Genomic DNA, 20,912 nt, shown 5'->3' with positions numbered 1-20,912 from the left:
ATAAGCCACTATTGGGTTGAGCATCTCCCGAGCATGCGCACTCCCTTTCAACCCCCCCTCCCTATGGATCAGCCCCAGCTGCAATAGACCGAGGCGTTCGCCGCCGCCGCTGCAGGCGCGGCGCTGGGTGGGTGGGGGTATCCCCGCTTCCCCGGGAGACATGGCCGAGGGCGACGACCTCCACTCTTTTACTTCCATCATGGACGCCCTCGTCCGGATCAGCGTGAGTAACCAGGCTTTTGGGGTGGCGTGGGGGGGCTGTCAGATGGATAGATGGATGGATGGATGAATTTGGGGCCGGGGCGGCTTGCAGCCAAGCAGGACTGGGGTGCCCCCTCCCTCTGGGGAAGGGGGTGGATTGAAAAGTGTGGGGGTCTTTTAGGGTACTAATGTATGTGTGTGTGGGGAGGGGGTTGGAGATGCGGCCGCTATTGTCTCCGTCGTGGTCGGGGGAAGAAAGTGCGAGTGTCGCTTTAAAAATTAAAAATAAAAATAAAAATTGCCCCCCTCCAGGTGGGTGTTGGCCGCCCCCAACTGTTGGCAACCTGTCTGGTGCCTTTCCTAATTCCGCCCTCCCCCTCCACCCAATTTTCCCTGGTTGCTTTTCTTCTATTCTCCCTCCGGGGCAAAAGCAAGGATGCTGTGAGGCATCCGAGCACAGCCGCCGTCGCCATGGCAACCTCCTCCCGCCTGCTTCCCAGGCCGTGGTCCAGCTCCTCCCTCTCTCTCTGCTTTGTCCCCTTTCCCTCCCCCTGCCTGCTGGTGCCCAGGAAGGAAATGGCACCCCGGCAGAAGGTGGGCAAGGTAAGGCCCTCGCCCTCCCTCCCACCCACAAAGCCCATGCTTCCTAGCCTGGCTTCGGAAGATGGGCCACGGAGGAGGAAGAGGTGTGTGTGTGTGTTTGGGGGGCTTGGCTGGCTCTTTTCGCCTCGCCAGGATGGAGAGAATTGGCTGCAAGGGGGAAACTTGGCATCGTTGGGTTCATGGGGTGGGGGGGTTTGGAGGGGGGGTCTCGCGGGCTACAGATCCACCCACCGTGGGAGATCCCGAAGGGAGGGGTAGGAGGATCCAGGAACGGATGCCCTTGAAAGGTTCGGCGGGCACTGGAGGGCCGGGGAGTCAGCCAAGCAGATTGGGAAAGGCGGGGGGGGGGGGGGGCATCTGTCCATGTGTGGCGTTGGAGGAAAATTATAGAGTGGGGGTCAGCGGGCATATTTAGATAGCGGCTTCTGGTCTGCCCTGGATCCTAGGCAGATCCCAGGTGGGAACAAGGAGAAAGTCGTTTTTAGATCTTTGGGGGTGGGGAAAATCTGTCATCTTTTCCCCCGTTTTTCTTCTGCAATCCATCAGAATCTGGTCTTTGCAGATAGATTGCTCTTGGACAGGGAAGTTCTTTTTTTATGTGAGAGAGAGAGAGAGAGAGAGAGAGAGAGAGAGAGAGAGAGGTTCTTTTTCTGTTCCTAGACAGATCCCAGGTGGTTGTTGTTGCTCTTCTTCTTCTTCTTCTTCCTCTTCTTCCTCTTCCTCTTCCTCTTCCTCTTCTGTTATTCTTATTCTCCTCCTCCTCCCTTCTTCCTTCTTTCCTTTCTCCTCCTCTCTTCTTCTTCTTCTTCTTCTTCTTCTTCTTCTTCTTCTTCTTCTTCTTCTTCTTCTTCTTCTTCTTCTTCTTCTTCTTCTTCTTCCTCCTCCTCCTCCTCCTCCTCCTCCTCCTCCTCCTCCTCCTTCCTCTTCCCTTCTCCTTCTCCTCCTTCTCCTTCTCCTTCCCCTTCCCTGTCCTTCTTTTCTTCCTCTTCTTCTTCTTCTTCTTCTTCCAACTTCAGAACCTGCTCTTCTGCAGATAGATTGCTCCTGGACAGGGAAGTTCTTTTTATGAGAGAGAGAGAGAGAGAGAGAGAGAGAGAAGTTCTTTTTTCTGTTCCTAGACAGATCCCAGGTGGTTGTTGTTGTTGTTGTTTTGTTGTTCTCCTTCTCCTCCTTCTCCTCCTCCTCCTCCTCCTCCTCCTCCTCCTCCTCCTCCTCCTTCTTCTTCTTCCTCCTCCTCCTCTTCCTCTTCCTCTTCCTCTTTCTTCTTCCATCCATCCATCCATCCATCCGAACCTGCTCTTTGCAGATAGATTGCTCCTGGACAGGGAAGTTCTCTCTTTTTTTATGAGAGAGAGAGAGAGAGAAAATGTTCTTTTTTTCTGACCGATTGTCTGCATTACAAAGAACCTCTTGAAACACCCTCTTGAGCTATAAAACAGGCCAGGGTTATTTTTAGCAAGCCAGGATGGAGTCCTGATTACTTTGGTGGGTTTATTGGGGTGGGGGAGATCTGGGGTTCAGCTCCAGCAACTTTGCCCAAAGGGCTTCTGGGGTTGCAAGTTCCCATCGTCCTCAGTAGCTAATCTTTTGCTGTTCGCCAGTTTGGCCTAATGGTGAATTCACAAGGCTAGAAAGTAGGAGATGGGAGTTCTAGTCCTGCCTTAGGCATGAAAGCCATTTCGGTGGACTTTGGGCCAGTCACCAGGAGATGGGAGTTCTAGTCCTGCCTTAGGCATGAAAGCCATTTCAGTGGACTTTGGGCCAGTCACCAGGAGATGGGAGTTCTAGTCCTGCCTTAGGCATGAAAGCCATTTCGGTGGACTTTGGGCCAGTCACCAGGAGATGGGAGTTCTAGTCCTGCCTTAGGCATGAAAGCCATTTCGGTTGACTATGGACCAGTCACCAGGAGATGGGAGTTCTAGTCCTGCCTTAGGCATGAAATTCATTTCGGTGGACTATGGACCAGTCACCAGGAGATGGGAGTTCTAGTCCTGCCTTAGGCATGAAATTCATTTCGTGGACTTTGGACCAGTCACCAGAGATGGGAGTTCTAGTCCTGCCTTAGGCATGAAAGCCATTTCAGTGGACTTTGGGCCAGTCACCAGAGATGGGAGTTCTAGTCCTGCCTTAGGCATGAAAGCCATTTCGTGGACTTTGGGCCAGTCACCAGGAGATGGGAGTTCTAGTCCTGCCTTAGGCATGAAAGCCATTTCAGTGGACTTTGGGCCAGTCACCAGGAGATGGGAGTTCTAGTCCTGCCTTAGGCGTGAAAGCCATTTCGGTGGACTTTGGGCCAGTCACCAGGAGATGGGAGTTCTAGTCCTGCCTTAGGCATGAAATTCATTTAGGTGGACTTTGGACCAGTCACCAGGAGATGGGAGTTCTAGTCCTGCCTTAGGCATGAAATTCATTTCGGTGGACTATGGACCAGTCACCAGGAGATGGGAGTTCTAGTCCTGCCTTAGGCATGAAATTCATTTCGGTGGACTTTGGACCAGTCACCAGGAGATGGGAGTTCTAGTCCTGCCTTAGGCATGAAATTCATTTAGGTGGACTTTGGGCCAATCACCAGGAGATGGAGTTCTAGTCCTGCCTTAGGCATGAAATTCATTTAGGTGGACTTTGGGCCAGTCACCAGGAGATGGGAGTTCTAGTCCTGCCTTAGGCATGAAAGCCATTTCGGTGACTTTGGGCCAGTCACCAGGAGATGGGAGTTCTAGTCCTGCCTTAGGCGTGAAAGCCATTTCGGTGGACTTTGGGCCAGTCACCAGGAGATGGGAGTTCTAGTCCTGCCTTAGGCATGAAATTCATTTCGGTGGACTTTGGACCAGTCACCAGGAGATGGGAGTTCTAGTCCTGCCTTAGGCATGAAATTCATTTCGGTGGACTTTGGACCAGTCTAGTCCTCCTTAGGCATGAAATTCATTTGGGACCAATTACCAGGAGACGGGAGTTCTAGTCCTGCCTTAGGCATGAAATTCATTTCGGTGGACTTTGGGCCAACCACCAGGAGACGGGGAGTTCTAGTCCTGCCTTAGCCCTGAAAACTAGCTGGGTGACCTTGAGCCCATCCATCTCAGCCCAACCCACCTCGCAAGGTTGTCATTTTTTGGGGGGTGGGTGGGTTAAAATAGGAGGAGGAAATCCCATTGGATACATTAGCCCCCTTGAAATGACTTGGAAAAATAATAAAAGATAAATTAGATTTTCACAAAGACCCCTTAACAGCCGATCCAATCTCGTGGCAGGTCCCAAAATAGTTTAGAATTATTTGCAAAAATGGCCTTTTTTTTTTCTTTCTTTTCCCCCGCTCTCCAACCTGGCCTCTCTCCTCCCTCCTCCTCCTCATTTTTTTTTCTCTTTCTTTTTCTTTCTCTTTCTTTTTTTTTGCAGACGAGCATAAAAAATATGGAGAGGGAGCTGCTGTGCCCGGTCTGCAAAGAGATGTACAAACAACCTCTGGTTTTGCCGTGCATGCACAACGCCTGCCACATCTGCGCCACCGAAGTCCTCCTCCAACAGGGCTACATCTGTCCTGATCCGACTTCGGAGCCCACTTCCCCGGCGTCCACCCCAGCCACGCGGAGTCCTCGTTTGGGGCGCCGGATCGTGCCAAAACCGGAGCGCCTGGACCGGCTTCTAAAATCAGGTTTTTATTATTATTATTTTTGGGGACTTCTTGGAAAATGCAGGCAGTCCTTGACTTACGACAGCAATTGGATACCCCAACGTTTCTGGCGCTAAGTTTAGACAGTCGTTAAGTGAGTTGTGCTCTGTTTGGCGACCTGTTCAATGAATCCGTGCCCGTATGTCAACTCATAAAAATATTTCTAGGGTCTGTTTAGAGCTGCCAACATAAATGGAGGGGGGGAGCAGTGCAGCAGCTTGGAAACTGAAAGCGCATTCCATCGATGTTTTCGAAGATAGTAACTAGGGGACTGAAGTTTCTGCCGTGCAAAATTCTAACTGAAGAGCCTGATTGAGGATTCTTCTGCTGTGGGGGGGGGACTCCGCTCTGGTGACAGGAAGGGCATCCGGCCAGTAAAAACACTCGGTTCCATTCAGTTGCCTAGACTCCACCCCACAAGGGATTATGGGGGTTGTTCAAGAGGATAGATCACAGGGATGCTGCCATGTCGTAAGTGTGGGGGGGGGGAAAGGTCGCTTCCCCCCCCCACTGCCGTCGTAACTTCAAACGGTCGCTAAACGGAGGACTTAGCTGTATACAGTCGCCAAGTGTTGAGAGGGCACAATCTTGAGGGCACCAAGTCAACATTTGGACAGGAACCCAGAACCAAAGCCCAAAGCAATTGTGGAGAGAGAGAGAAGTTCCATGAATGGATCTTTTCTACCTGACTGCTTAAGAGATAGACTGCTCCTCCTCTTGGCAGTTCTCTTTTTCCTCCTCGATCAATTCCCTAAGTAACATTTATTTCTCCTTTTTTTTAATCCTCCTCCTCTTTTCATGATCCCATAATTCCTTGCATTGGGGTGGAGTCGGGGGCAACGGAAGGGAGATGAGTGTTTTTACTGGCCGACTGCCCTTCCAGTTTCCGATGCGGAGTTTTGTCCGGCAGATACATTCTCATCGTGCCCAGAGAGAGAAATATCGGCCTCTACCGCCGCCTCTAGGCCGCCGCAGCGCTCCATCTTTCTCCTTTGTAATCATGTCCCCCCCCTCTTCCCCTACCAAACCCAGGTTTTGGCACCTATCCCGGCCGGAAACGGGGTAACGCTTTACACCCACAGAGCGTCCTTTTTCCGTGCCCGCTGTGCCAGCGAGACGTGGACCTGGGCGAGCGAGGTTTGGGCAGCCTCTTCCGGAACCTGACCCTGGAACGGGTGGTGGAGCGTTACCGCCACACCATCAACGTCAACGCGGCCATCATGTGCCAGTTCTGCAAGCCGCCGCAGCTGGAAGCCACCAAGGGCTGCACCGAGTGCAAGTCCAGCTTCTGCAACGAATGCTTCAAGCTTTACCACCCGTGGGGGACGCAGAAAGCGCAGCACGAACCAATCGCCCCCACGCTCACTTTCCGTCCCAAAGTAAGTCTCCCCTCCTCTCGCTAGACCTCTTTGCTACGGCTGCATCTATTTTTATTTCTTAGATTTGAAGGGAAACATTCGTGTTTTTATTCCTGAAGGTTCATATCCTCGCTTTCCTTCAGGAAGTATGCAGGTTGTCCTCGTTTAGTGGCCACGTTTGTTGTCGTTACATGAGCCACCTTGCGGGGTGGAGTCTGAGCAACTGAATGGAGCTGAGGCGGAGTTTTTTTCCCCCATCCTCCTCCTCTTTTAATGATCTCATAATTCCTTGCCTTGAGGTGGAGTCGGGGCAACTGAATGGCGCTGAGTGTTTTTACTGGCCGACTGCCCTTCCAGTTTCCGATGGGGAGTTTTGTCCTGCAGATACATTCACATTGTGCCCAGAAAGAGAGAAATATTTGCCTCTACCTAGGATCGAATTCACTGCCTCCTGATTGTGAGGCGTGAGCTCCACCTCTAGGCCAACGCACTCCTCGTTTAGTGACCACGCTTGGCAAAGTGAAAACCGCAACTGACGACCTTCCACTTTCTTTTGCCTTAACCAAGGTCACAAACGCGAGGATTGGTCCGTCAGATTGCTTTGCAACCAGCGTCGCAACTGCGAACGGTGGCAGGACGAGGCCATCGCTAAACGAGGACTCCCTGTGTAGCGTTCTTGCTTCCTGTTTTTTTTCCCCGATTCTCTCTCGCCTGCACAAGTTGCGGGTCGAAGTTGTGCGAAGCGCTCCAGCTGCCTTCGGTTTGTCTCCTTTTGCAGGGCCTGCTGTGTCCCGAACACCGAGAAGAAGTCACTCATTACTGCAAAACCTGCCAGCGGTTGGTGTGCCAGTTGTGCCGAGTTCGACGCACACACACGAGTCATAAAATCACGCCTGTGCTCAGCGCCTACCAGGCTCTTAAGGTGAGGATTTTGGAGAACCTCATCTTTTTCCCACCCCCGTCTCCGGGTCATCGAAGTTTAGTCGGCTACCAAATAGAAAGTCGGCTTGCTGTCAGAATTCCAGCGAATCACCCCCATTAAATCATGATTCTCGAGCCAAGATTATATATGTATATATGTATATAGAGATGGGGGGGAGAGTGAGAGAGAGAAAAGAGAGAGAAAGAAAGAAAGGGAGGAGAGAGGGGGAGAGAGAGGGAGGGAAGGAAAGAGGGAGAGGGAGAAAGAGAGAAAGAGAAAGAGTGGGAGAGAGGGAGAGAGAAAAGAGAGATGAAGAGAGAGGGAGAGAGAGAAAGAGAGAGAGAAAGAGAGAGAGAGGGAGAGAGAAAGAGAGAGAAAGAGAGAGAAAGAAAGAAAGGGGGAGAGAGGGGGAGAGAGAGGGAGAGAGAGAGAGAGAGGGAGAGAGAGCGAGAGGAGAGAGGGGGAGGGAGAGATAGAGGGAGAGAGAGAGAGGGAGGGAAGGAAGGAGAGAGGGAGAGGGAGAAAGAGAGAAAGAGAAAGAGTGGGAGAGAGGGAGAGAGAAAAGAGAGATGAAGAGAGAGGAGAGAGAGAAAGAGAGAGAGAAAGAGAGAGAGAGGGAGAGAGAAAGAGAGAGAGAAAGAGAGAGAGAAAGAGAGAAAGGGGGGAGAGAGGGGGAGAGAGAGAGAGAGAAAGAGAGGGAGAGAGAGCAGAGGAGAGAGGGGAGGGAGAGATAGAGAGAGAGAGAGAGAGGGAGGGGGAAGGAGAGAGGGAGAGGGAGAAAGAGAGAAAGAGAAAGAGTGGGAGAGAGGGAGAGAGAAAAGAGAGATGAAGAGAGAGGGAGAGAGAGAGAGAGAGAGAGGGAGAGAGAAAGAGAAAAAGAGAGATGAAGAGAGAGAGGGAGAGAGAGAAAGAGAAAAAGAGATGAAGAGAGAGAGAGGGGAGAGAGAGAGAGAGAAAGAGGGAGGGAGGGAGAGAGAGAGAAAGAGAAAAGAGATGGAGAGAGAGAGGGAGAGAGAGGGAGGGATAGAGAGAGAGAGAAGGGAGAGAGAGAGAAAGAGAAAGAGAGAGAGAGGGAGAGAGAGAGAAAGAGAAAAGAGAGAGAGGGGGAGAGAGAGGGAGAGTGTGTGTGTGTGTGTGTGTTAGCCTGCTTTAGCTTGGCCAGAGTCTATCTCTGGGTGGGAAAACGCTAAATAAATCTTCTTGGAAGGATCGCAGAGGGTTTTCCTCGGGTTTTGGGGCCTGCTAGAGATCAGGGATCTTTAGGATCGCAGCCTCCTCCCACTTGCTTCCCTGTTTTGTTTTGTTTTTTCCTCGCTCGCAGGAAAAGTTGACCAAAAGCCTAGCTTACATCCTGAGCAATCAAGACACCGTGCAGGCGCAAATCAACGAGTTAGAAGAGACCCTTCGACTCACGGAGGTAACGTTGCTTTCGGTTTGCCATTTTGTCCGAAGTGAGATCAGGTCTCCTTGCTTTTGATCCAAGGGGCTGGACTAGAAGGCCTCTAAAGTCCCTTCCAGCTCAATCTATTCCGATTGAAGGGTAGGAATAAGTCGAGACTACCTCCGTGTCCGTTTTTTTTATCCGACGCTGGTTTAATCCGATATATAGTATTTGACGGGCAAAATGGCCGAGGGGAGGAAGGAACGAGGGTCCTCCATTTTGTGGGTCCCCCCCCCACCCCATGTGGTCCAGTTGTCCAAATGTCCCCGCAGGTGAACGGCACCCAGGCCAAGGAAGAGATCGTAAGGCTGATGAACAATTTGAGCAGCCTGCTGGAGGAGAAGCGAGCCGCCCTGCTTAACGCCATCGAAGACTGCCGCCAAGACCGCGTCCGCCGCCTGCAAACCCAGCTGCAGGAACACCAGGCCATGATGGAAAATTCCGGAATGGTGGGCTACGCGCAGGAGGTCTTGAAGGAAACCGACCAGCCCTGTTTCGTCCAGGCCGCCAGGCAGCTTTATCACAGGTGCGTTCCGACCAGCCCCCAAAAAAACATTGGGGAGACTGGATTAACAACGGCCATCTGATTCGCTAACACGTCGATCCGCTGTCAGTGATTGCGGTAAGTCATTTGTGGTCTGGATTCCGGCCATCTGATTGCTTAACAACAGTATGATCCCACTGTCGGTGATCAGGGTAAGTCATTTGTGGTCTGGATTCAAAATTGCAACAATGTACGATCCGCTGTCAGTGATTGCGGTAAGTCATTTGTGGTCTGGATTCACTAACGGCCGTCTGTAACAATGTCGATCCCACTGTCGGTGATTGCGGTAACTCATTTTGTGGGCTGGATTCACTTAACGGCCGTCTGATTCTCTTAACAACAGTACGTGATTGCGGTAAGTCATTTTGTGGTCTGGATTCACTTAACGGCCGTCGGATTCGCTTAACAACGGTACGATCCCACTGTCGGTGATCAGGGTAAGTCATTTTGTGGGCTGGATTCACTTAACGGCCGTCTGATTCGCTTAACAACGGTACGATCCCACTGTCAGTGATTGCGGTAAGTCGTCGGTGATCAGGGTAAGTCATTTTGTGGTCTGGATTCACTTAACGGCCGTCTGATTCGCTTAACAACAGTACGATCCCACTGTCGGTGATCAGGGTAAGTCATTTTGTGGGCTGGATTCACTTAACGGCCGTCTGATTAACTTAACAGCGTGCGATCCCACTGTCGGTGATTGCGGTAAGTCATTTTTGTGGTCTGGAGTCACTTAACGGCCGTCGGATTCGCTTAACAGCTGATGCGATCCCACTGTCGGTGATCAGGGTAAGTCATTTTGTGGTCTGGATTCACTTAATGGCCCCCTGATTCGCTTAACAACTGTATAATCCCTTGGTCTTTAAGTCCCGGTGGTCATAAGTCGAGTCGGACCTGATCTGATGACAATTTTTAACAGCGGTAAAAATTATCCAGTCAGGTCTGACTCGACTTACGACCGCCATGAATTAATAGTGGAAATTTCAGACCCAATTGTGGTCATAGGTTGAGGACTGCCTGTACAAGGCAAAGGTTTTATGTCTATAGTTAGTCCTCGGCTTAACGACAATCCATTTAGTGACCATTGAAAGTTATGGCAACACTGAAAAAAAAAAGGGACGGTTTTTCAGACTGGTCAAAATTCGGAGGCTGGGCCACAGATTCGTGTTCATGACGGTCGCAGTGATCCCTGTTTTGCGACCATCGGACGAGCGAAGTCAACAGGGGAAGCCGGATTTGCTTAACGACCGTGGGACTCACTTAACAACTGCATCGATTTACTTAAAACCACCGGGGCAAGGAAAATAGCTCAAAATTACCGCAACAAACGTCTCATTTAGCGATGGGCTTGATTGTGGTCGTATGCCGAGGACTTCCCGTACACTATAAATGTGGGTGTATGTCTCTCACAACCCAGTAAGCGATGGTTGTTGATCTATACATTCAGGGAATAAGGTTTTTTCCCCCCTGATTCTTTATTTTATTTTATTTTATTTTATTTCCTTATCTCTCTCTGCTCTCAACTTGGCTGCTCCGGCCGGCCGGCAGGATCTTGAGAGCGACCGATTCCCTTCAGGCGTTCCGGCCAGCGGCCAGCGCCTCCTTCAGCCAATTCCAGGTGGACGTCAGCCGAGAAGTGAAGCTGCTTACGGACCTCATTTTTATTAAAGGTGCGTAAAACAGCCGTCTTTAAATGAGGCTTGGAGACGACCCAAAATTATAATTTTTTTCCCCTCCAAAACATTAAAATGGCAGCTTATAGATTCGTGCCCGAGTTACGGCTGCCGTTTCTGATGCCCTCTTTCCCAAGTCTCTTAACAGGCAGTCCTCGTTTAGCGACTGCCTCATTTAGCGACCATGACGAGAAAGTAACTTCGCAACCATTGAAGACCTTCGCGGGTCTTGTAAATGCGAAGTAAAAACAGATCATTAGCACGGTCGATGTTCTACTTAGCGACTGCCTTGCTTAGCGGCCCTGTGGTTGGTTCCCATTGTGGTCACTAAGCGAGGATGACCTGTAAATGGCAGGCGTGCTTGGTGGTTGCCAAGATAGTTTCAGAGTGCTTTGCACGGGGTTGTAAGTAGTAGCTTGTGTAGATAAATTTTGTTTCCCAACTTTGGCGATTTTAAGGTGTAGGGACTTCAACTCCCAGAATCCCCTAGCTAGTGTGCCTTAAGAGGGGTGGACTTCAACTCCCAGAATTTCCCAGCAAGCCATGTTGAAGTCTATATATCTTCCCCGGTGACTGGGGGATTCTGGGAGTCGAAGTCCACCCCTCTTAAAGGATGCCAGCTGGGGGATTCTGGGAGTTGAAGTCCAGATATTTTAAAGCATGCTAGCTAGGGAATTCTGGGAGTTGAAGTCCATCCATCTTAAAGCATGCTGGCTAGGGAATTCTGGGAGTTGAAGTCCATCCATCTTAAAGCATGCTAGCTAGGGAATTCTGGGAGTTGAAGTCCATCCATCTTAAAGCATGCTGGCTAGGGAATTCTGGGAGTTGAAGTCCATCCATCTTAAAGGATGCCAGCTGGGGATTCTGGGAGTTGGAAGTCCAGATATTTTAAAGGATGCTAGCTGGGGGATTCTGGGAGTTGAAGCCCACCCATCTTAAAAGATGCCAGCTGGGGGATTCTGGGAGTTGAAGTCCAGATATTTTAAAGCATGCCAGCTGGGGGATTCTGGGAGTTGAAGCCCACCCATCTTAAAGGATGCCAACTGGGGGATTCTGGGAGTTGAAGTCCAGATATTTTAAAGCATGCTAGCTAGGGAATTCTGGGAGTTGAAGCCCACCCATCTTAAAGCATGCCGGCTAGGGAATTCTGGGAGTTGAAGTCCAGATATTTTAAAGGATGCCAGCTGGGGAATTCTGGGAGTCGAAGTCCACCCAACTTCCATTGCTGACTGGGGAATTCTGGGAGTGGGAGTCCCAACCCCTCTTAAAGGTCGCCAAGGTTGGGAATCACTGCTGTCGATCCAAAGATCTTAACATCTCAAAAGAATTTCCTGCAACAGGAGTGCCAACTCTGTATTGTGAGCCCCTAGTGGCCTGTACTGTGTTTTTGTGTGTGTTTTTGTGTTTCTGTCTTTTTGTGTGTGTGAGTTGTGTATGTGTGTTGCATGACCTGTGGAAGAGCGGAAAGACCGTGGAGCTTGGAACCGTCGGCGTGGGGGTGAGTCCACCTTGGCCCCCTCACCTCCTCCTCCTCTACCTGTCCCTGAGATGCTGTGGGGATGCGTTTCGTTCCCGTCGCTTGTGTTGTTTCAATTCTCACAGTGCCTCCGCCCTAGACTAGCTTGCCTCTCTGTTTTCCCCACCCATAATCCACAGCCAGCCCCGACTTTGAGCTTACCTCCCTGGCCCCAATTCTCCCAGGTGGGCTTGGCCGTTGACCCACCCGCTCGTCACACGGTCGTTAAAGGAATCCGGATTGAGTCGCCAAAGGGGACCACACACACGACCCTCGGGTGGCAGTTATACCCCAAATTAAACCACGAGTCTCGAGCCAAACTTCCAAGACTTCAAAAAGGATTTATTGAGAGTAAACAAGCCAGCACTGCCTGGGCGCAGCCGACTCTACAGACACATCATTCATTGTCACCTTTGACCCTGGTTTTCCCCCCACCCCCCCCCTGGGTGTATCCTAATTCATATTCTCCAATGGGACACCTCCATAGCCCAGAGTCATCCATCATATTCTCTCCAATTAGAATTTTGCTGCAGCGGAAACTCCAGTCATCTAGTTAACTTATCTTCGAAAACAGTGATGGAATGCACTTTCGATTTCCAAGCTGCCGCACTGCTCCCTCCCGCCCCACTTCCCTTCCTGTTGGCAACCCTAAAAACGACCCTAGAAAATATTTTACCCGGTCGGGGAACGGCCTGTAGTTTTGGAATGGATGGGTTTTAGGGCAGAACAACGGCGTGAAGACGGCGGGAACCCTGGTGGTTTTGGTTCCCGCGGGAAACCACGTTGGAGCCCAAGTTTTAATTGCGGTTTCCCGCCGGGTCGAAGCCCCCGCCCCACGGCCCACTCCTGTCAGGTGTGAGGCTACTGACCCTTTCGCTTTACCTCTCTTTGTTTATAGGCTGGCTCTGCTGCTGAGACATCAACCGCAGTTAAAACTGAGGCAAGTCACGTCCCACTCCACCGATCCCGCCCCTCCCCGATCCTTTCCTTCCCCCTCTTCCTCCTCCTCCTCCTCCTCCTCCTCCCTTCCACTGCATCCGTTCCTGCCTCTCCTCTGCCATCCTCACCGAAACCCCATCCTGGGGCTTTCTGCTCTTGTTATTTTCCAACCCTTGCTTGAAACCAGCATTCTAGTCCTCATGAAGGCCGGAAGAGCCTCCGCGAGGGCGTAGAAGGCTGGAAGGCTTATTTGGCGCCAAGAACTTTCCCATCGAGAGCGTTTTCCTACCCTTCGTTGGCCTCTCCCTAATTTTTTTGCAAAACAAACCATGGCTTGTTTTGTCCGGGGAGAGGAGAGGGGGTCGGGGGGGGATTGTATCCTGGATCAGTCGGGACTGAACCTGGGTGGGAATTGGGTTTATGGAGGAAGGCCAGCGGATTGCTTAAGAGGTCTTTAGAATAGAACAGAGCTGGGAGGGACCTTGGAGGTCTTCTAGTCCAGCCCCTTGCTCCAACAGGACTTAGACCGTTTCAGATAAATGGTGGTCTTCTTAAAAGCCTCCAGAGGAAGGAAGGAAGGAAGGAAGGAAGGAAGGAAGGAAGGAAGGAAGGAAGGAAGGAAGGAAGGAAGGGGGGAGGGAGGGGAGGGAAGGAAGGGAAGGGAAGGGAAGGGAAGGAAAGGAAAGGAAAGGAAAGGAAAGGAAAGGAAAGGAAAGGAAAGGAAAGGAAAGGAAAGGAAAGGAAAGGAAAGGAAGGGAGGGGAAGGGAGGAGGAAGGAAGGAAGGAAGGAAGGAAGGAAGGAAGGAAGAAAGGAAGGAAAGGAAAGGAAGGAAAGGAAAGGAAAGGAAAGGAAAGGAAAGGAAAGGAAAGGAAAGGGAAGAAGGAAGGAAGGGAAGGGAAGGAAAGGAAAGGAAAGGAAAGGAAAGGAAAGGAAAGGAAAGGAAAGGAAAGGAAAGGAAAGATAAAGAAAGGAAGGAAGGGAAGGAAGGAAAGGAAAGGAAAGGAAAGGAAAGGAAGGAAAGGAAGGAAGGGAAAGGATGGAAGGAAGGGAAAGAAGGAAGGAAAAGGAAGGAAGGAAGGAAGGAAGGAAGGAAGGGAAAGAAGGAAGGAAGGAAGGAAGGAAAGAAGGGAAGGAGAGGGAAAGAAAGAAAGAAAGAAAGGAAGGAAGGAAGGAGAGAAGGAGGAAGGAAGGAAGGAAGGAAGAAGAACATATACCATTTCAGATAAGTGACTGTGCAATCTCTTCTTAAAAAAACCTTCTGGGCAGTGAAAACCTGGATGTGGAGTCCCCCAAAAGAAGGTTAGATACGATCGAGAGGGATGCAATGGAGTATCAGAGAGTGGGCACCAACAGGTGGCTGCCACACACAAAAAAAAACCTTCCATGCCTTTCTTGCAGCGGTGTCCTGTTGCCAAATCTTTTAATTTTGACATCTTCGAGACTTGGCTTTCTCCGACCTCTTTATAAACATTGGCCAGCCATGCCCCTTTATCCTCTCCGCCAGCAGGGCCATGCTAGGGGGTGCATTATGGGACCTGTGGTTCCATAGAGCCTCTCGTCCGTCCGTACGGTGCGAGTTCCAAATCTTTTAGTGATTTATTTGCAGATTTAACCAGGTGGCGAAATGCCTTTGCCTAATCAAGCTAAAGACAACCCTAAGTGCAAAAAAATAAAAATAAAAAATAAGCTTACTTCTAATCATCATCTGTTTGCTTGCTGACTTCCTGTAACCCATGGCTTCTTTATTATTCATTTATTTAGCGTACGACCCCTTACAGCGATCGTGCAATCACTGGTAGACAAATGAAGTTTCAATAAAGCGTCAGCAAATATCTATATATTAATTATATAAATATATATATTAAATATATATATTTGCTGTCAACAACGGGCATAAGTGTGAAAAATGGCCCTAAGTCGCTTTTTTTCAGTGCCATTATAACGCCCGGCGGTCATTCAACAAACTTTTGTAAGTTTGAGAATTCCCCGTAATTTTGGAATGAATTTATTTGGAACAAAACGGCAGAGTCTGGTAAACGGCGGGAATCCTGGTTATTTCGGCCTCAGCGGGAACTGTGTTGGAGCCAAAAGCTTGTTAGCTTTGACGGTGTCCCAAATCAGTCTCTTTTTCTTTTTTTTTCGGCATCTCTCCTCCCCTATCCTTGCACCATTCTCTCATTCATCTCCCTCTCCGTCTCTCTCTCTCTCTCTTCCCTCCTCCGCCTCCTTCCCTGATTTTACCCTTGACTTGCACTCAGTCTCTCTTGTGCCCCCGGATTCTTCTCAGCAGCTTGCCTGTTCGTCCCCACCCCACTTTCAGATTCTTGTCCTTCTCCCTGTCCGATGTTCCTCTGCTCCGCGGGACACGCTTGTGTCTTCTCCGCCTTCGGGACTTTGCCCTGGTAGTCTGCGGCCAGTCCGCCAAGCGCTCGTGCAACCATGGTTGTGACGTGGCGCGCCGCCCTCTCTCCTCTCCCGTTGCAGCCCCGGAGGCTCCCGTGATCGACACACAGAGGACCTACGCCTACGACCAGATCTTCCTCTGCTGGCGCCTGCCGCAGCATTCCCCCGCCGCCTGGCACTACACGGTGGAGTTCCGGCGGGCTGAGCCCAAGGGCAAGGCCCTCAAACTGTGGCAGCGGCGGGAGGAAGTCCGAGGCACCAGCGCCATCGTGGAGTACGTGGACACGGATAGCGTGTACGTGCTGCGCGTCCGAGGGTACAACAAAGCTGGCTTCGGGGACTACAGCGAGGATATCTACCTCCGTACGCCGCCGGCACCCGGTAAACTTTTCTCTTGTCCTCCTCACTACTGACCCACATCGCTTTTTTTCCCCGGGCTGTTGTAACTTTGACCCGGTCACGCCTTGAAGGGTTTGTAAGCAGGGGTGGGGATTCTACCCGGTTCAGACCGGTTCTATAGAACAGTTATTACGATTGCGCTACGCCGTTTGGAGAACTGGCAAATCGCGCCCACCCTGGCCGGCAGGGCGCCGGCACCGCCACTGGCTGGCCCTTCCCTGCCTCGCCCGCTGGATTTATCAAGGGAAGGCTCTGCAGCCTTGGGAGGCCGAAAAATGGGCCTTCCGGAAATACCGGAAGTGCCCATTTTCCGAGCCCTGAGTCCAGGAGGGCCTCTACAGCCTCAGGAGGCTGAAAACGGGCCCGTTTTGGGCACTTCCGGTATTTCCGGAAGGCCTTCAGTGGCTTCCCTTGAGCCTCCGGGAGGGCGAAAATGGCCTCAAATGGGCCAAAAATCACTGCATGCGCAGTGCAGGTAAGTTTGGCTGGGGCTCGCGTGCCTGCACAAATGGCTCTGCGTGACACCTGTGGCACGCATGCCATAGATTCGCCATCCTGGCTTTAGGCTCTTCCTAATTCTCGCAGCTCCTCTGCTCCTATGCTTTAGGCCCATGATGGCGAACCTATGGCATGCGTACCACAGGTGGCACACCAAGCCATTTGTGCCGCCACGCAAGTGCCGGCAAACTTACCTCACTGCGCATGCGCGCGCCTCTTCTGATTTTCAGCCGGTTTGAGGCCTTTTTCGGCCTCCCTAAAGGCTTGAGGGAGGTTTCTGCAGGCTGAAAACTAGGCCCGTTTCATCACTTCCTGTTTTTCCGGAAATACCGGAAGTGATGAAACGGGCCTAGTTTTTGGCCTGCAGAAGCCTGCAGAAGCCTTTGGAAGGCCGAAAAAGGCCTCAAACCGGCTGAAAATCAGCTGTGAGGTGCAGTGCAGTTAAGGGGGCGGCGTGGGTGTTTGGGTGGGTGGATGGTGATTACACGCGCGTGCGTAGGGGGCATGGGGGGTTAGCCACCACCACTTTAGGCTCTTCCTAATTCTTCGTCCCTCGCTTTTTTTCGTCCCATTTCCCCCTTTCCTCCCCAAAGTGCTGAATTTCTTTCTGGACAACCGGTGGGGTTTCAACCGAGAACGCCTGGCCATCAGCAAGGACCAGCGAGCCGTCCGCAGCGTCCCCGGTCTTCCCATGCTGTTTGCCGCCGAGCGTTTGATGACCAGCTGCCACCTCTCCATTGACCTGGTGATCGGCGACGTGGCGGTGACTCAAGGGCGCAGCTACTGGGCCTGTTGCGTGGACCCCAGTTCCTATCTGGTCAAGGTGGGCGTAGGGCTGGAGAGCAAGCTACAGGAATGGTTCCAGGTGCCCCAAGACGTGACGAGCCCCAGGTGAGCAAATAATTCAGAAAGGCAGGGACGGAATTAAGTTCGGAACTTGTTCAATCGCATCTCCGAAGATCTAGGTCGTAAAACAGGAGGGAAAGCTCCCTCAACAGCACTGAGCAACGGAAATGGGATGGTCTCAATTGTGATGGCCAGTCAAGGGCTACCTAGCTGTACATTGGTTTATTCTTGTCGGCTGTGGGGTTGGATTAGATGACCTAGCTAACCCCCAAGAAGATAGGCTCAAGATCCAGATGGATCTTGGCAGACCGGAACCCTGGACCGTATCTAATAAATGAAATTCAGTGTAGAGAAAAGTAAAATTTTACACTTAGGCAAGAAAAACCAAAAGGACACATATAGACTGGGGTGAAACCAGGCTTAATAGCAGGAACTGGGAGAGGGATCTTGGCCTCTTAGTGGAAAACCAGCTAAATAGGAGCTGGCCATGTGCAGCAGCAGCCAAAAAAGCCAATGCGATCCTAAGTTACAATAACAGAGGGATACAATCGAGGTCAAGGGAGGTACTAAGACCACTCTATAAAGCCTTAGTAAGGCCACACCTCGAGTCCTGCATCCAGTTTTGGTCACCACACTGTAAAAAAAAAAAAGATGTTGAGGCTCTAGAAAAAGTGCAGAGAAGAGCAACCAGGAGGATGAGGGGACTGGAGGCTCAAACATACGACGGACGGTTGCAGGAACTGGGCCTGGCTAGTCTAGGGAAGAGAAGGACTAGGGGAGACAGGAGAGCATCTTCCAGTATTTGAGGGGCTGCCCCAGAGAGGAGGAAGGGGGTTCAAGCTATTCTCCAAAGCACTTGAAGGCCAGAGAAGGAATAATGGATGGAAACTGATCAAGGAGAGATTCAACCTGGAAATAAGGAGGAATTTTCTGACAGGGAGAACCATCAACCCGTGGAACAGAAGTTGCCCTCGGAAGTTGTGGGAGCTTCGTCACTGGCGGCTTTCAAGAAGAGATCGGACCGCCATTTGTCAGAAATAGTGTAGGGTCTCCTGCTTGGGCAGGGGGTGGGACTAGATGACCTATAAGGTCCCTTCCAACTCTGTCAATCGGTTATCTGTGAAAATTCACGAACGGATAATGGACATTTTGCTTTTTCCTTCCAAGAATCGGTATTCTACCCTGTAATCGAGCGTTTGTTTGTTTGTTTGTTTGTTTGTTCCCTGGATCAGGTACGACCCGGATAGCGGGCACGACAGCGGCGCTGAGGATACCACATTGGAGTCATCGCCGCCCTTCGCCTTCCTGACCATCGGCATGGGCAAAATCCTCCTCTCCCACGGCGTCTCGCTCACCTCGCGGGACGCTGGCAATGCCACCGTGCCCTTGCCGCCCCGCGTCGGCATCTGCCTCGACTACGAGCACAGCAAAGTGACGTTCTTCGACGCCGTCTCCTTCCGCAGCCTTTGGGAGTGCGGGGTAGACTGCTCGGGCCCCGTCTGCCCAGCCTTCTGCTTCATCGGCGGCGGCGCCTTGCACCTTCAAGAGCTGGTGGTCGGCCGTCAGGAACGGAAAGTCACCATCAGCGGCTTCTCCAAGCTGGACTGAATTTGCCGTCGGCTGATTCCAAGCGTGTTCGGGGAAGAGAACCAACCAGCAGATGGGATTTGGGGGTCTTGTGTGGTGGTGGGGGTTGTTTCTCCAGCCTCTGCTTGCAACAAAAATGAGGAAAATATCTCTAGGTATAGAGTAAACGAAGAGAGGATTTCAGCGGTAGGAACAGGGCAGAGCTTATAGTTGAGCAATGCTGCCCTCTAGTGCACTCCCAACAGATAGACTTTTTAAAATTCAGATGGTGGCACTACCCTCTTCCTGGCCAATCCCTCCTCCATAAAAATTGACCATCCCAGCTGTGGGGACTGAAAGCAGCTTTCCTTCCCCCACAGCCGCCCCTCAAAGGGGGATTTTTAAAACTATCCAATGTCTTTTCTCTGTTTTCTTCTCATCTTCTTCATCGCACCCCTTAAATTTCCGGGGTGTGTGTGGAAATCCAGATTTTTCCCACCCTTTCGCCCGTCTGGGGCAAGAATCTCAGTTGAGAAGAGACAAACATGCCCCCTTCACCCCCCAAAAAAACAACCCTTGTTTGGAGCATGGCTGAGTTTGGAATGGCTTCTAATGCCTTTCTCCCCACGTTTTGTGTTGAAAACGATTAAAAAAAATATTTGCAAAACGGTATCTCGAAACCATCCTCCCTTCAACCTCTGTCTCTTTACCCATTAGGACAATCTGTCCCTGCTTGTACTTCTGATATAATCATTTTAAATTAATCTCTCTTTTTATTTCATTTTTAAATTCCTTGTCACGCTCCTGTGAATCGCTCCGTAACTCGTTTCCTAATTTTTGGCCAACTTCCTTTTTTCCCCCCCCACCCTTTGGCTGTTAAAACAGGCCGGTTGTGATTAATTGTATCCTGTCTCACAAACCAAGAGCAGCTGGGAAGATAACCATGTTTTAAAATTTTTCCCTAGCGTTTCCTCGCCAGAGTTTTGCTTCTCTCCGGATCGATCGAACATCGATCCCCGGTGAGAAGTTATCGCCGAAACTCGCAAATGATGTCCAAATGGATTTTAAGTTTGGCTTCTGAAATTTCTCAGCTGAAAACGGGGCGTGAATTTCCCTTAATTCCCCTAACCAGGAATCAAAATGACCCCCCCCTTTTTTTTCTTTCTTAAAAAACAATGCTAATTTGTCATTCCTAATAGTTTCCTTCTTGTAAAACTAAACACAACCAAGTCTTTGTTGTGTGTCACTTCTTGGTTTCTTCTACGCCAAAGCTGGTTTGACATCCTGAATTTCAGGTTTAGCTCGGGGTGCGTTTGATCTTCCACCGTAACGAAAGCAGGAGGGGGGAGTAAAAATTGGCTTTTATTTTTTATTTTTTATTTGCAAAACAAGGATTTCCCCGTGGATGTTTTCTCGTCTCTTGCTGTTCCTTGATGTAAAAAACAAAACAAAAAAAACAAAACCAACCCTAATGAAAAATTGCCGTCTTTCTGCCCTGCTCGGAAATTGTTCCTGAACTATTCTGCTGCAGATAGTCTTCGGTTTACGACAGTTCTTTTCAAGATAACGACGGGTCTGGGGAAAAAAATAAGTCGGATTTTTGCAACCATGGCATTGTTCCCCGCTAGACGACTTGATTGACAAATTTGTGCGCTTGGCCAATCCACACGAATCGATGACGGTTGCTATTCCCCCACCTCCTGCAATTGGGCCAATGGCGACCGTACCTCGTTTGGCTTCCAATAACCCACCTCTCCACGAGGAATTCGCTTAATGGCCGCGGTGATTCGGCAGAACGACCTGGCACCAAAAGGAAAAAAAAAAAGGAAAGAAAGAAAGATGCCACTTGTTTAACGACCAGGATGGAAATCCCAGTTGGCATTACGGTCATATGTCCAATCGCTAGCTGGGATTTTTCCCAGGCTGAACTGAAGTTCAACAGGTGCAGAGCATGGTGAAAAATGCACAGGAGAGGTGATTTGGTTTTAGTTTCTGAAAACGGGACTGTTTTGTAAGTATTGAGGTGTTTGTGAAAATATGGTGCCTGGTAGAATATATTACCTAAATTACCCCTGTTTTCATCAAACTTCCTTCTTGGGGCCTGGATTATTATTATTATTATTATTATTATTATTATTATTATTATTATTATTATTATTATTATTATTATTATTATTATTATTATTATTATTATTATTATTATTATTATTTTATTCTGTCTTCTTCCCAGCCGTGCTGGATTGTGCTGTCGGTGTTGTTGCAGAATTTGTGGTTGCAAAAAGAAAAGGGGGTACGGGAGGCGCCACGAAGCTGGCGTGAATCCCCCGGGGGCTCAGCG

At 50.4% G+C, this 20,912-nt stretch overlaps 1 protein-coding gene across 2 annotated transcripts; it reads left to right on the top strand.

Annotated features, from left to right (window-relative positions):
- Positions 1-71: 71 nt before the first annotated feature.
- TRIM46 (tripartite motif containing 46) lies at positions 72-19,025 on the top strand. Of its 2 annotated transcripts, XM_087943772.1 has the most exons (10): positions 72-223; positions 4,198-4,453; positions 5,504-5,850; positions 6,608-6,751; positions 8,073-8,168; positions 8,465-8,718; positions 10,282-10,403; positions 15,347-15,646; positions 16,756-17,053; positions 18,241-19,025. In XM_087943772.1, the coding sequence occupies exons 1-10, from the start codon at positions 161-163 to the stop codon at positions 18,614-18,616; spliced, it is 2,256 nt and encodes a 751-aa protein (XP_087799898.1). In that variant the 5' UTR covers positions 72-160; the 3' UTR covers positions 18,617-19,025. The 2 variants fall into 2 exon arrangements, with proteins under 2 accessions (XP_087799898.1, XP_087799899.1); XM_087943773.1 differs by lacking the exon at positions 16,756-17,053 and having other exon boundaries at positions 18,241-18,439.
- The last annotated feature ends 1,887 nt before the right edge of the window (positions 19,026-20,912 follow it).

The sequence above is a fragment of the Notechis scutatus genome, chromosome 14 (genome assembly GCF_049901735.1).
Source record: "Notechis scutatus isolate UNSWTSFEM ecotype Mainland chromosome 14, rNotScu1.2, whole genome shotgun sequence".
NCBI classification, from domain to species: Eukaryota; Metazoa; Chordata; class Lepidosauria; order Squamata; family Elapidae; genus Notechis; species Notechis scutatus.
Note: the sequence above shows the minus strand (reverse complement) of the source record. Positions and strands in the feature narration are given on the sequence as shown.

What these genes read in the sequence shown, in the direction of transcription:
- TRIM46 (XM_087943772.1), top strand. Translation starts at nt 161, where the DNA reads ATGGCCGAGGGCGACGACCTCCACTCTTTTACTTCCATCATGGACGCC. An exon ending in AGACCCTTCGACTCACGGAG is followed by an intron (nt 8,169 to 8,464) that starts GTAACGTTGCTT and finishes ATGTCCCCGCAG; the next exon opens with GTGAACGGCACCCAGGCCAA. An exon ending in CAAGACGTGACGAGCCCCAG is followed by an intron (nt 17,054 to 18,240) that starts GTGAGCAAATAA and finishes TCCCTGGATCAG; the next exon opens with GTACGACCCGGATAGCGGGC.